General features: G+C 35.9%; 1 protein-coding gene across 1 annotated transcript in view; it reads right to left on the reverse strand.

Moving 5' to 3' along the window:
* Positions 1 to 583: 583 nt before the first annotated feature.
* Positions 584 to 15,931, reverse strand: part of LOC112442196 (ER membrane protein complex subunit 5-like) — a 39,230-nt gene continuing 23,882 nt past the window's right edge. The window contains exon 2 of the mRNA XM_059877434.1: positions 584 to 918. Within this exon, the coding sequence (XP_059733417.1) occupies positions 584 to 918 (335 nt within the window). The remainder of the gene's footprint in view (positions 919 to 15,931) is intronic.

A 15,931-nucleotide genomic window follows, 5' to 3' on the forward strand; every position in this document is an offset into this window, starting at 1 on the left:
GAAAAGTGATGAAACAAGACAGCTGATGTTAGGAGGTATGTGGGAGTGGGGTAGGGTGAGAAGTCATGGATAAATTAAAAACTGGCAAGTATCTGCTGAAGCAGATCCACTTTTTAGGGGGCATAAGAAAAACTGGTAAGTCACCATTTTGGTCTCTTTAGAGAAATCCATTTATTGTTAAGAACTTAAGACCATTTACTACTATTCATGCTGCAAAATGCAGGAGTCACACTATTTCCCAAAGGATCCTAAAAACTGTAGTGCAAAAGAAATCTAAGAAAATAAATAATTACAAAACCATCAACATTTTTCAAAGAAATGTGCTCAAAACAGTGACTTTTACAAAAAATGTGAATTTGTTTTAAATGAAAAAAGAATTCTCTCTATGAAAGATCAAAGACTCATTTCACAGAGTACTTATACTGCATTAATGACTTGATTAACAGTGTACAAATAAGCGTAGTAGACTTTTTAAATTAGGTCTGAGCAATCAATATAAATACTGATGAGGGAAGTGTTTTGTATCCCAGACTCCAATATTCCAGCTTTGTGTCCTGTCCTGTTATTATAATTTGTAAAAATCTTAACGACGCAGTGATTCAAGTTTTCGTAGCTTCAATGATGTGTTAGAGGATGATGCATCTTGGTTTGAAGAACTTGTTGTATCTGAAGGCCGGAACAGTACTCGACCATGATGATTAAATACATAAAATGATGGGTGATTCCTTAGTGTGTCAAATGTCTTATTTTTTAGTTCTGAAGTGGCATCCATGTCTTTAAACTCCCCTGCAATATGAACTATACCATAACAGGTAACTGCCAAAGCCAGAAGTGTCTGAAGAACTATATCTATTGGCAGTGATTCATCTTCCTTTTCTGAGGTTTTGCTGGTTATTATTATGAACGTCAATAATAATACTGATGGAAACAAAAATGAGCTTAAAAGCTAGTCAGTTATTCAGGCATTAATAAATCTTATTGGGCTTTCCATAGACTATGACGTTGCTTTAATTCATTTCTTCCTTAATGTAATTAATTTTTTCTCCTTATCTCATTGCACTGTCACTTTCTCCTTAAGTTTCACCACTCCAAGTGAGTCTTTCTTCTCACTCCTTTTACAACTTATGCAATTATATAATTCTGCTACTCACAGCTCTCTACCTTGCTGAGGCACATTCCTCTTTCTTGTTTTTCTATTTTTGCTTTTTTTAGTATTTTCTCAAACCTGTTTCTGCTTTTTTTTTTCCTGCTACATATTATCCCATCTCACAATTGCAGTCTTTTATATTGTTTTATTTAGTCCATTTAGATTTACAGTATATAATGATACATCTAGTTTTATATTTACTATCTATTTGCTTTCTAATGTGTTGGAGAAGGCAATGGCACCCCACTCCAGTACTCTTGCTCGGAAAATCCCATGGGCGGAGGAGCCTGGTGGGCTGCAGTCCATGGGGTCACTGAGGGTCGGACATGACTGAGTGACTTCACTTTCACGTTTCACTTTCATGCATTGGAGAAGGAAATGGCAACCCACTCCAGTGTTCTTGCCTGGAGAATCCGAAGGACAGGGCATCCTGGTGGGCTGCCGTCTATGGGGTCGCACAGAGTTGGACACGACTGAAGTGACTTAGCAGCAGCAGCAGCAGTTGTTAGCTGAGATTGTAACATGTATTTTAGATTTATTGAAATTTTATACAAATTAATAATAACAAATTTTTAGTTTTAATCTTACAAAATGATTTTATCACTTTCATGATAATGCTAAAATTTTAGAACACTTTAACTCCATTTAATTTCTCAATTTTATGTTGTTATTGTATTGCATTTAACTCTATGTATATTCAAAATTCTCAGACATACTATTATTTTTTTCACACATCTTTATGTCCATACATTGTTTTTTAAATTGTTATTTTCAGTCAGTATCCATTTATATTTACTGACATATTTACCTTTTTGGTTGGTCTCCATTTCTTGGTGCAATTTTAATATTTTCGCTAGACATACACTTCTAGGTTGACAGTTTGCTCAGCATTTTGTGATGTCATTCCATTGCCTTTTGTTTTCATCATTTCTGTTGGTAAGTCAGCTGTCCATTTTATTTCCACTCTGTTGCAGATAATAGATGTTTTTTCTTCTCTAGCTGTTCTTAATATTTTGTTTTTCTATTTCATTTAAAATTATCTTACTCTATGTTTCTCGGTGAGTTTTTGCTTGTATTTTTCAGGCTTTAGGCTTATGGAATTTTTTGAATCTGTAGATGGATGTATTTTGTCAGTTTGGGAAAATTCTTAGCATTATTTCTCCAAATATTGCTTCTGCCTCTCCTTTCTTTCCATTATATCTGGGACTCCAATAGTACACATGGAAAATATTTTAATTTTTTCACATAAGTCAAAAAATTGCAGAGGGAACATTTGTTCCTGGATAGGTTTAAACCTGCAACAGAAATGTGCCGCTACAAAGGATGATTAGGAAAACTTGATACAATTCAGAAATCATCAGTTTAAGAGTACTGATGAACTGCTGAAGTAATGAAAATGAGAAACTAATATGAAAAACTAGAACCTTAGAAAAAAGATGACATTTGCTACTATCTTTACTCAGTGTTTTCAGATTCTTGATGTGGGCACATGGCTGAGAATCCAGAGTTCAAAACGTTCCACTTTTCACACATCTTACAGGTTGCTAAAGAAAAAGTTAATTTTTTAGGAGCATGGTCAGATTTAAAGTCTTTATTTCTTATCTCTTTTTGTACATGCATGTATGGCAAGTCACTTCAGTCATGTCCAACTCTTTTCAACACTATAAACTGTAGCTTGCCAGACTCCTCTGTCCGTGGGGATTCTCCAGGCAAGAATACTGGAGTGGTTTGCCATGCCCTCCTCTAGGGGATCTTTTTGACCTAGAAACTGAACCCACATTTCTGAAATCTCCTGCATTGGCAGGCAGATTCTTTACTACTAGTGCCACATATTTGTACATAATGTAGTACAAATAAATTTGACTTTAAATTTCAATAAATCTGCTTTTGAATCCTAGGCTCATTATTGAGTGTTTGACCTAGAGCACATTAAATATTTTCTCTGAAAATATTTCTACATATTTAAAATAGGAATAATAACAGTACTAAACATTTTGGATTGTGATGAATAGCAATAATTGAAATAAAGATGTTTAGTACAAAATAGGCATTTGAAGTGGCAAGCATTCTTAGAAAATGACTAAATTACCCTTTACATAATTGATGAAAAGTTGCTGCTGCTGCTGCTGCTAAGTCGCTTCAGTCATGTCTGACTCTGTGCGACCCCAGAGATGACAGCCCACCAGGCTCCCCCGTCCCTGGGATTCTCCAGGCAAGAACACTGGAGTGGGTGCTTTAAAAATAATACAGTTCATTGTGCTGAATCATAAACCTCTGACTGATATCCTATAGTAATGACTTAAGTGTGAACTGAAAGGTGGGAATATTGTAATCTGTTCTCTTCATGAGCAAACTTGTCATCTCTCTGAGCTCTTATTCTAAGATGCGAGTGTGATTCAATAAGAAGGCAAGTGCTCAGACGCATCTTTGTTCTAATCTCACCTTTCCAGCACTTTTTGGTCTCTTATAAACTCATGGTGACTCTAAGACAAATAATTTTATTGGAAAGATGGAACTGTTGTTTCTGTAGGCCTGTGTACTACACATTAGGTATAACATGTAGTGTTTGGGAGGTGTATGTGCATTGCTATTTATTAAACATTTACTATGTGCCATATACCAGTGCAATTATTTTACATGTATTAGTACCTTTAATCCTCATATTAGTGCTCTGGGATGGGTACTGTTGTTATCCTTATTGTGTAAATGAGAAAACTAAGGTAGATATTTTAAATAATTTTTGCAATATTTCACAGCTGTGAAGTGGTAGAACCAGCATAACAACACTGGTTTTCTGGTTCTTAATTATGGTATAATAATGCCTCTCACAATTATTACTATATACACTATAGACATTGCCTTAGAATTTGGAATCCTGGCTGGTTAAAATCAGTAGTCATTATGGGCAGAAAAAGGAATGTGTGTAGTTTTTGTTATAACTAAACTTTGGAAATTCATTGTCTTATAAGTTATACTTAATTTAAATAAAATTCATTGGGGAAACCAAAGCTATTCTTTAAAACTATATTTCAAGTAATTTCAATGTCAGTTAAGTACATCTATCCCCCAAATGTACATAAAAATATCCACTGGAGAATTCTCATCATAATTTGATATTTTCAAGTGCTTATAGTCAGATCTACATTTGCTGGTCTTCTAGTTCTATTATGAAATGTTTGCCTGGATCTATTCCTTCAATAGTAAATACAGAAAATGGGTTATTATTATAAGAGAACAGTTCCTTGAAATTATGCAATTCTAACTCACTCTCTTATTCATACTAAATCATAATATTGGTAGGGAATGTTCTTGCATATCTGCTACATTCATCATTTACTTAATCAAAAAATCTCACAGATACACTACAGAAAGTTTTAACAGGGTACGTATACTTTTACAAAATATGTCATAATAAAAAATTTTTTGAAATAAGACATCAGGCATATAAAATATAAAATTGTCAGCAAGTATTCTAAATTCATGAGAAGGATAGACAGTCTATTTATTCATTATGCATTTCCAACCCTATTATTTTCACCTTAATCTCTAATGAGAGAGCCATAAGAGCACAGGTAAAACTAACTTGAAATCAAGACTAGCTCATAGTTTGGAATGTTTCTTGGAACATGAAGATTCAGAATACAGATGTCACTTACCCGACGGCCTTTCCAAAACCTAGCTATTCAATGTATTATATACAAACAAACAGGTCTTTTCAGAAGTGTACAGATGGAATCTATGGACCATATTTCTGTATTTCTGCATTATATTTGTAGCATTCTAAGACCACCTTACCTGCCTCCTGAGAAATCTGTATGCAGGTCAAGAAGCAACAGTTAGAAACGGACATGGGACAACAGACTGGTTCCAAATTGGGAAAGGAGTATGTCAAGGCTGTATACTGTCACCTTGCTTATTTAACTTATATGCAGAGTACATTATGTGAAATGCCAGACTAGATGAAGCACAAGCTGGAATCAAGATTGCCAAAAGAAATATCAATAACTTCAGATATGCAGATGACACTACCCTTATGGCAGAAAGTGAAGAAGAACTAAAAAGCCTCTTGATGAAAGTGAAAGAGGAGAGTGAAAGAGTTGGCTTAAAACTCAACATTCAAAAACCGAGGATCATGGCATCCAGTCCCATCACTGCCTGGCAAATAGATGGGGAAACAATGGGAACAGTGACAGACTTTATTTTCTTTGGCTCCAAAATCACTGCAGATGGTGACTGAAGCCATGAAAATAAAAGATGCTTGCTCCCTGGAAGAAAAGCTATGACCAAACTAGACAGCGTATTAAAAAGCAGAGATATTACTTTGCTGAAAACGGTCCATTTAACCAAAGCTATGGTTTTTCCAGCAGTCGTGTATGGATGTGAGATTTCACATAATGAAAGCTGAGTGCCGAAGAATTGATGCTTTTGAACCGTGGGATTGGAGAAGACTCTTGAGAGTCCCTTGGACTGCAAGGAGATCAAACCCAGTCAATCCTCCAGGAAATCAGACTTAAATATTCATTGGAAGGACTGATGCTGAAGCTAAAGCTCCAATACTTTGGCTACCTGATGTGAAGTGACTCACTGGAAAAGACCCTAATGCAGGGAAATATGGAAGGCAAGAGGAGAAGGGAGATGACAGAGGATGAGACAGTTGGATGGCATCACCAACTCAATGGACATGAGTTTGAGTAAGCTCTGGGAGTTGGTGATGGACAGGGAATCCTGGTATCCTGCAGTCCATGGGGTCCCAAAGAATCAGACATGACTAAGTGACTGAACTGAACCGAACCGAAGTTAACCAAATGTGTTCATTTCACAAGCTCTCTCTTTCGTCACTTGCACATTTGGGCAATAGCCATTACCATAAGCTGGCTTCAGAAAACTCAATTATGTGAAATGTAAAGAATAAGAAATCTGGCCACTTTTTCCAGACTCAGGTTTTAAGCGAGTGAACTTAATCCTGGTCCTCTCTAGGTTCTCCTCCTTCTGCCAGTCACAATTTCTAATTAGCTTTCCCAATGCAGGAAGAAGATGGATTATATTTTAATATCTAGAGACTAAAATTAGTTTATATTTTAGCAAGTTAGCACTTCTTAGCAGTTGATTTACTCTTGAAGCTGCAAAATCTGTGAGCTTGCAATTAATCATACGTTGGTCATTTTCTTTCAAAAATGTTCAGTTTGGCTGTCTGTATCATAATAGGGGAAAACATGTAATTTATGCAGTTTAGAAATTATAGCCCTGTGTTTAACTATGTCATAATATATTTTCTCACCCGCTCATTGTTCTTAACACTATAAAAGAATGTCATTTCACTGGGATTTATTTAAGCAAAACCTTTAAAGTGAGATCCATAGCAAAACAGTAACCTCTTGGAGTTATGCTTTATTTTTCATTAGATGGGTGCTTTTAGGATTTGTTTTGACCACTCTTGATTTTGAGGCAACTTTTAAAAATATTTTTTTAAACAGAGGAGCTCATTCTTGGCTTTCTTCTTGTAATAAGAATGCTTTATCTTCTTAAAATTGTCTTTAATATTCTCATGTGCATAACACATGTAAAAGTACTCTGTTAATATGCACAGAATACACAAAACAACTCCCCAGTGGCAATGTGATAATTTAAAGACACTATAAATTCAAGGCAATAGATATCTTTTAATTCACTGAATTTTTAAAAAATAGGCCCTTATTTAAAAATCAAAAATAGTACATATTTTAAGCAGTTTCCCCAACTAACCTTTGCCAGAAAATTAACCCAAAAACTGTTTGACATCCTTGAATAGTGCATCACAATGCTGCCAGCATACTGATCACTCACTGTGCTCTGAAACAAATCAATTAGCCTGCCAATTGTGTTCATTAGAATTCATTCATATCTCTATAAAAAGTTAATTAAAAATAAGAGTGAGGAGGAAATAATGTCTAACATTCTTATTAAATCCAAATCACCAAAGTAATTTCAAATCTAAATCAACAATCATTACTAAAACCCTCCCTCCAAAAGGTACAGTCTGACTGAAAATCAGATAAAGCAGATGTGAACATATAACTCTTAGATAAAGATTTCCAAGTAAATGTATTTGTTCTATTATTGTCATTATTATTACATTTTCTTTTTGATATCCCTTGACGCTGATCAATGTGTCTCTTTTTGGCTAAATCTCTGAATTTTATTAGCATTGGTGAATACTGAAACTAGCCCTGTACCTCGTTTTTCAAGAAACTCAGCTTAGCAGAGCATTTAAAAATGAATGACAGCAGAGAATAACCGAGGGAACATGGAATTCTAAGCCAAATGAATTTATCTTGATATAAGGACCATAGCATTGTAGAACTCAGCTGCCAAAACAGAAACAGTCCCACAAACAGTAGCTTTCTGGTCCTTAAAAGAGACTCTGTTCCTAACATACTATCTAAATGCCCTTGGTAGAGCTGTTGGAAGTAAAGAATTTGAATGTGCAACGTTCTGATTATAACAAGAAGCTCTCTCCCAGCCTCTCTATTTCTTCTATATTGGGTAAGGCATCAGTCCTTTTGTTTCCAGAGGCCCAAAATAAGAGCCTATGTGAGGGAGGAAGAATCTTCCTGACAAGCCACAGAAAGCTTGAGACTAATTTCATATTCAGTTCTTGGCACTGAGGTCTGGGTGGAGGTGGGCAGGTCCACCCTGCCTTTCAGTCTCATTAATCATTTGGCTTTCCCTGGCTGCTCGCAGCATCTTCTGGAGGAACCCTTCTCTTTATTCATTCAGACAACCCTTTGGATTAAACAGAGCCAGCTAAATGTCAAAGCAAATCTGAGTCTTGATGCAGATAATCATTTCAATAATATTTCTCCATTTGTGCCCAAACACCAGGGGAATAAAGCTTTTCTGCTGTCAGGTACTGTAAGACTGCAGTTGGTGTAAATGCTTGACACTGAGCCAGATGGCTTAGCCGTGCCTCAAACATATGTTCAACAAGCAGGCTTGCACACATTGGAATTTTATTATTTTGAACTGGTGAGGCTTGCATATTTATTTACTTGACCCCCTTCGGGGTCACTCTGGTATTAAAACAATCAGTTATAAAGCTTCTCCAAGCAATAGGGTAGGGCTAGTTTATAAACTACTTGTCAGTTTCATATCATCACCTGCAGTGAAGTATTCCTCATCTGTGGCCTCCTCTTGATAATTTAAAGAAAAAAGGTGGCAAGGTGCATGTGGGTGAGGGAGGAAGGAAATGGGAATTGAGAAAGAGAATGCGGGCTAACCTCAAAGATAAAGATGAATGTGCTCTTTTCTAACCAACTCTTTATATGACCTGGGGACAAGTAATTTTCTCATGTATTACCATGTATATTCTACTCAGAAAATTTTGTCTGGGCTTTAAGAAAACCAACCATTAAAACACACAGCTCCATATACCCTTCAAAGTATCAGAGGTAAATCTATATATGTGTATACACATACCTTTGTACCCACAATCATATACATGTGTCTCTGTGTATTTGGCAACCCACTCCAGTATTTGATAGGCTATAGTCCATGGGGTCACAAAGGGTCGGACACAACTGAGTGACTTCACTTGTGTGTTTATATGTGTAATAAAATGGAAAATCCATGCTATTGGTTGTGCCAAGAAAGAATTTGCAATGATTATAAACATTTATTATGTTGCTAATATATTCCTCAAAATAAAATAGAAGATATATTTATAGAAGAGTTAATTTCATGTTACTTAATAGGTTCAAATTTAACTTTAAAAAAAAACAAAGAAGAGGTATAAAATACTAGGAATATTGCAAATGAAACATTCACGTTTCTGTGTGTAGATTCTACATCATGAAAATATTTTTACCAACAATAACATGATGTCTTAGGCATTTTAGAGTTTATGAATTCCAGCACTTTAATAGAAAAATTCAGGCCCAGAGAAATGTATTGACTCATCCTGAATCATACAGCAAGTAAGGATGCATTAGAACAAAAAGCTCAGGTTTCCCACATACTACCCCACCTGCTTTCTGTGTCTCTAACGTCATTTGTCCTTCTACTAAAGTGAACTTTTGCTGAACAATTGGCCATAATACAAGTGTCCTGCTAGGAGACACAAATCAATGTGAGATAACATGTTCATAGGACAATGGTTCTCATTACTATCAGACACAATATATCCTTTTTTTTTAATAACAAATACATTGTAATCTTCCCATTATTATTCTGAATGAAAATTCATAGATAAACTTACCTATAAATAATTTTTAAATATAAGCTCAATGCCTTAATTATAATGTAAAGAATAAGTGAATGGAAAGTAGAAATTGATGGAATAAATATGTATGTGTGTATGCCTGTGTATGTCTGTTTCATTATGTTAAACACTTGGAAACAACTGTACTAGATAATATAGTGAAGTAATTATATGTTTGCTCCTTTAAGAACTGTTAGAAACACATAGCTACAAAATATAGATTATTTCATCAGTGATTTAACAAAGATCATTGTTGAGGATTGATCAGATTTTCTAAGATGGTGAGCTAAATCTTGGTAAAATTCCAAACCAAATTACAACCACTGAAAGTTTATTATTTTAATTACTCTTATCTATGTGTTTTTGAATGCTTAAAAAAGGTTACACAAATTAAACTATGCAGATGGACTTTGTTTCAATATATAAATTGTGACTCAGATCATCATCATGTATAAAATGAGACTCAAATCAGCAGGATTTTCAGCTTCCTAAATGGATATCAGGATGGGCATTTAAAGACCATGCAGTATTCGGGACAGTTCTTCATTGTAGGGACTGTCCTGTGAAGTACCAAGTGTCTAATGTTCCATCTCCTGTCCAATAAGTGACACTGTTCTCCTCAACAACTGCAACAACAAACAATGTCCCCTCAGCTCTCAGAAGGTCTCAGAGTAGAACTATCATCATAGGGTATTGTGAGATAATTTCAGCCCAGGAATCAAGGTAACTGATATCAAAACCTTGAAAAAGTTAGTCACATATGAAGAATACATCATTTTAAATAAATGCTTAATTTTAAACATTATACATGCCTGAATTTACATTCTTTATATATCTGCAGAAAGGAATTTCATTTTAAAGTGATAAGCTTTAAATTGCGTCTTTGCAAACAGGTAACAGAACATAATTTCAAGATCAAATATCCTAAACTAACATTAATATAAAGTATAGTTTAATTTAAAATGTAATTCATGTTAAATTTAATCTTGGTTTAATTATATTTTATAATAACCCAATGCTTAAAAACAACATCATTTTTTTTTTTTGCAATACCAACACTTTTTTACAAAGATCTTGGTATTGAGTAAATGCTATTTACTCATAATATAGAATTTACAAGAGATTTTTATGTCAGCCTAGGGAAAGAGTACAACTACCTTTGGAAATAAACGAAAACATTTCATTGAGTACAACCTGTGCTGGTTATCCTTTACATTTACATCTTTATATTGGCCTATGATCACTGCAATCAGATTCAGTAATTATGTACTTTCTGAATCCTTACTTGACCAGGATGTTGAGAATTCCTCTTGTATATAACCAGTTTCTCTTAGAGGCTTTTAACTCTCTCAACCCACCTGTATGTCAGCAACACATTGCATGATTCTTAAGACAGTATCTCATTATATACATTATTCTAATTCTTCCTGAACTGTAGCATGTATTATTTATTTTCTTTTCTGAATTATTTTACAGCATCCCTCCACAAAAGAATATAAAGACAGCATCTACCTCTTAATTTTCTCCTTGGCTGTACTTCTACAGTGTGTGAAAGATCTCCACCAAGTTCAAGACAGAAAGGAACAACTGAAAAACAGGAGCCCACTTCCGTGCTTTGATGAGTGTATACTGAAATGTACAGTCTATCTTTCTCTTTTTAAAAATCACTTCATGTCACTTGGCCATTCCAAGGACTCCAAAACACAACGGAAAACTACAAAATATACAAGCATTCAGTACAGATTACACTAAAGCTTTAGCAAGCCACTTTCCAACCAAATCAACAATAAAAATTATTGTGACCTGGACTAGGAACAAGGTTGTGGGATACCTTTCATAATCTATAGCAGTACAGAATAGACTACTCTTTTTCTGAGGTTCTTCTGCAATAATGTGCCCAATCCTACCAATGGGGACTTGTTTCTCTCAATCAAAATAGGTAACAACACAAAAATAACCAACTTGTGGTGGGAGAAGTAAAGAGTTAAATTTAGTAAGCCCTGTTGCTGGGAGAACAGTAGTTAAATAAAAGTGGCATTATTAAGCAGATACAATTTGTTCTTCACCTCACAGGTGGGTAGTAGATAATGAATTTGAAAGGTAAAACTGGAAAATGACAGAGATAAGCACCTAGTTTACTGTGTCCTAACCACAATCCTCTCCTTCACACTCACAGCCCAGTTGGCAGGATGACTACTCAAATCCAAAGTGCTGAGAGGACAGACCAGAAAGATCATTGAATCTGAGCATCCATGTAGACACAAACAGCTGTTACCAAGTGGGTGCAGTCTTGGCTTTGATGTTAGAATAACCAGTGGGGATATTATTTCATGCAACTAAACAGCCAGAGAGAACACAGAGATGAGATCTCAGAGGGCATGGAGCTGGGAAAGGTCCTTTAGGGCAGTGATTTCTTATTATGTGTGTGCTATTGTTTTAGAAACCTGATTAAATACAGATTCTAGTTCAGCAAGTCTGGGGCACAGCTTAAATTTTGCTTTTCTCAAAAGCTCCCAGGTGATGCCCATGCTGTTGATCTGTGAACTACACTATGTGTAATGATGCTTCAGAGAGCCTTGGAAATAAGATTTTTATATAGAATTTGGAGGCTGATGGGGAAACGTAACATGGCAAAGTACATGCAAAGACAGGCTCTAGAAGGGAATGCTGATAAAGACAAAGAAAAAGAAATCTAGTAAGGTTGACACCACACATCAGGAACAAAACGCAACAGGTAAGAGAAAAGACATCCTCCTCCAACTGAGAAAAATAAAATCCACCCAGCAGATTGATACAGTGCATAAATATGCAAATGCAGCAGCACAGAGCAAGATGGAAGATGGAACCTCTGTGTTGTGCCTTATAAGCCTGACCTACAAATGTTCAGAGGATAGATGATACTACGAAAAAGTACCATGTGGGTAAACTGTGGCAAATGTGTCCCCCTATATTTTACTGCAATAGCTTCTGATACTACCAAAGATTTAGGTTCTAAGATGTTGACTCAAAACACATTTTAATCATCACCAGGGGTTAACAGTGCAGGAGAATGGGGAGCAACCAATGTGGAGTTCAGGGAAGAAACCTAAGGAAAGAGATGATGCTATCCATCAGAGACGCTGTCACTTGATTCTGATACTCCTTTGGAGGTATTTGTATTTTTCAGTAAATGCAATCTTTCTCACTGTTTCAGAAAGCAAACATGATTTGCAGTTAAAATAAGATGTTATAAGGTAATTCATTGTTCTTATAAACCTGATAAGTAGAAGTGTTAGTGGCTCAGTAGTATCAGACTCTTTGCAACCCATGGACTGTAGCTCACCAGGCTCCTCTGTCTATGGGATTCTCCAGGGAAGAAACTTGATAAAACTAAGCTATTATTTTATTATCTAAATTTTGTAATGGTACATAATACATAATTTTCCAGGGTCCAGCCCCGGCTGATCCAGGGTATTCAAAGCGGGGACGGCTTTGGCGAGGATCAGGATACAATAGCTTCAATTAGATATTAATTAGAGATGTAAAGAGTAATAGAATGAGGATAGCTCAGTAGGAAAATTCAGTGGAGAAAAGAGGCTGAGTAGCTTGGTTTACGCGGGAGACCAATAAAACTTCAAGACAAGAAGTTTGCACCACTTACGTAGGCCGCAGGCGTCCTTCCATTCTCCCGAAGGAGAGGAGACACTGAGGCCTCCCAGGTCGGATCTTAGAAGCCCAGGCATAATTAGTAAGCATGGTGGGTTCCACGCTTCAGATGGAGACTCAGCCAGAGTGAGAGAGAAAGAGCCATGGGGAGACCAGTATTTTGAGAAACTGATCCCAGTTCTTTATTTTCCATGGTCTACTTTTATACACTGAGATGTTATGCAAAAGTCACACGGGGTCAGCAGTCCTGACTTTTATTAAAGTCAGGTGCTTCATACAAATGTATACAGAGGTCTTAGGGGTGTTACATCATCTTCTGGCCAGGGGGCCTGCTGACAATTTATGACCCTCTCCTTGTGACAGCGGTCAGTCAACCAGGACACTTATTTCTCCAGGGGTGATTATTCTTAAAACAGATGCCATCCAAATAAAGTTACATTCCTATAGGGTGAGGGTGTAGTGGGTTTTAGTTAAGGAAAGAATTTACTTAGCCTAAGGTCTAACGTGATTAATATCAAAGGTTAATACTTATTTCTTCTATATATTCATTAATGTGTGTAAGGGCAGGGGATGTGGAGACTTAGCAACAAACATTGGCTCAACAAATGAAAAACCCTTCACCAATACAATTTCTAATCAGCCCATTATACTTATGCTAATAGTTTTCTAACTTTTCTAAGGAACCTGTTTTTAGAAGGTTTAAAGCATCTCGTGCCTCTCACGGTTGGGAGGCTGTGAGCAATCACATGTGGCCGGACAAGCCTGTCAGGCAGGCTAGAGAACCTTCAGAGGAGTTTGTAGGTTAAAACACTCTTGTCACGCCCAGGAGTTTTTATTAACTGGAGCTCTAGGTTAACTCCTTCTCCAAAAGAGGTGGTGGGGGACAGCCCCCCGTAAAGTCAGAGGTGTAGGTGGGAGCACAAAGTAGTAAAGCAGGCAGGCTCTGGTTATGGGGGTAGATGCTAGAGGATTTCCAGGGGACTCCTGAGGCTCGATCCTTCCTTTGCGTATGTCTAGCCTCCTTCCTCATGACCTTTGCCACGGGCGGAGTGCCTCACTCTGGCCCCCAACAATAATTTTCAAAAATAATTAGGTTCTAGTTTACCTAAAATGATAATAGTAATAAGGAATCTTTCCTCAAGATAACTTTAAAACTTCGATTCCATCAACAAATAACTGGCATGTAAAATTCCACATTAATGATAAACCTCATAATTGAAATATAAACTTTAATATGTTTTAAATCCATGTAAATGAAAGTAATAATTTAGAGTATTTCTCTCAAGAGAAAGCCAGCTGCTAAATAGGATTAGAAATCAATATGTTCTGCTATCACAACATCTCCCAGACTATCTTTGCTTATTCTTTGATTTTTCCTCCTCCTGTTCCCTTGATGAACTTGTTTACCTTATTGTATTGGTGCTTCTATCTCAGTGTATCTGGAATCCACCCACTTTCCTTCACAGTCACTCCACATCCTGTTTGGGGTTCTTTTGACCTCCTCGATCTGCACCACTGCAATAATCTAACAAGTTTCCAATGGTTCGCCCTCTTCTAAAGTTCTATAGAGTTAATTTCATCTTACCATTTCCATTCAACAATCCTATCCTTAGGATGAAGTTGATATCTCTTATCCTGACATTGAAGATCTGGCAGAGTCCAGATCCAAAATATCCTTCCAATTTTTGTTGTTTAGTCGCTATGTCATGTTCGACTCTTTTGTGACTCCAAGGACTGTAGCCCACCAGGCTTTTCTGTCCATGGGATTTCCCAGGCAAGAATACTGGAGTGGGTGGCCATTTCCTTCTCCAGGGGATCTTCCCAACCCAGGGATCAAACCCAGGTCTCCTGCATTGGCAGGTGGATTCTTTATCACTGAGCCACGTGGAAAGTCCCCTCCTTCCAATTTAATGCTAGTATTTGTTCCTTTTGTTTATGCCATATTCTCTATCTCCACAATATATAAGATGGGTGTTCAAACCTTTGTAATTTTGTTCATGAAGTGTGCATGCTTGTGTGTGTTCATAAATATGTTCTCCACCTCTAATCCTTTGAAATCATGAAAGATGAACTTATTTTCCAGTTATTCCATAGAACCTTACTTCTGTCTATCTACTGAGCTCTCTGAATTCTAAAGTCCCACTAAATTTACTTTCGAAAGGACATTTGTTAATTATTTATTGTCTGGAATCATAATTCACTGTTTCCCATTAAAAGTTTTTCTCTAGCTAACAGAAGTAAAAGCTTAAAGACAAGGGTGGTGTATCTTATTTACCTGCATAGTACCTGGCCATATAATGCATATAATGTCACTCAATAACTATATATTTGAATATGCTGTTGCTTGCAACAACGACAAAGCAAAAGATTTGATACAACTATATGAAGTTATCAAAAGATATTTCCCTTAAAACTGACTATACTGAGCATATATTTTCATATCAAATTATATTTTTAAATGTGCTATGAAACATGTGCTAAAGTGAATGTCACTTTGGTAATATGCATAAGTGTCTACTAAATTTTATGTTCTTAAAATTCGTATACTCATATATTATAATTTTAATATGTCTATAATTTAATTGTAGATAAATTAGTTGGGAGAAGTTTTCTATAAGTCAAATTAAATTATATATCAAATTTACAGCATAAATATTCCAAATATCAAACTGAAACAGAAGTCAAAAAGGATATTTAAACTAGAATGTATAGTAGAAACTAATTAATATTAATAATAGTGCTTGTGAATTTAGCATACTGTTTCATTTCCAGTATTTTTCACAAATATTTCAAGATAATAATTCTGTACTTCAAGAGGGATTTTTACATTCTTTTGTTGGAAGGGACTTTCATAGTCTTCATAGAAAATAACTATTAACAATTATATCATGGCTCATGAAAAT

The sequence above is a fragment of the Bos taurus genome, chromosome 2, assembly GCF_002263795.3.
Source record: "Bos taurus isolate L1 Dominette 01449 registration number 42190680 breed Hereford chromosome 2, ARS-UCD2.0, whole genome shotgun sequence".
NCBI classification, from domain to species: domain Eukaryota; kingdom Metazoa; phylum Chordata; class Mammalia; order Artiodactyla; family Bovidae; genus Bos; species Bos taurus.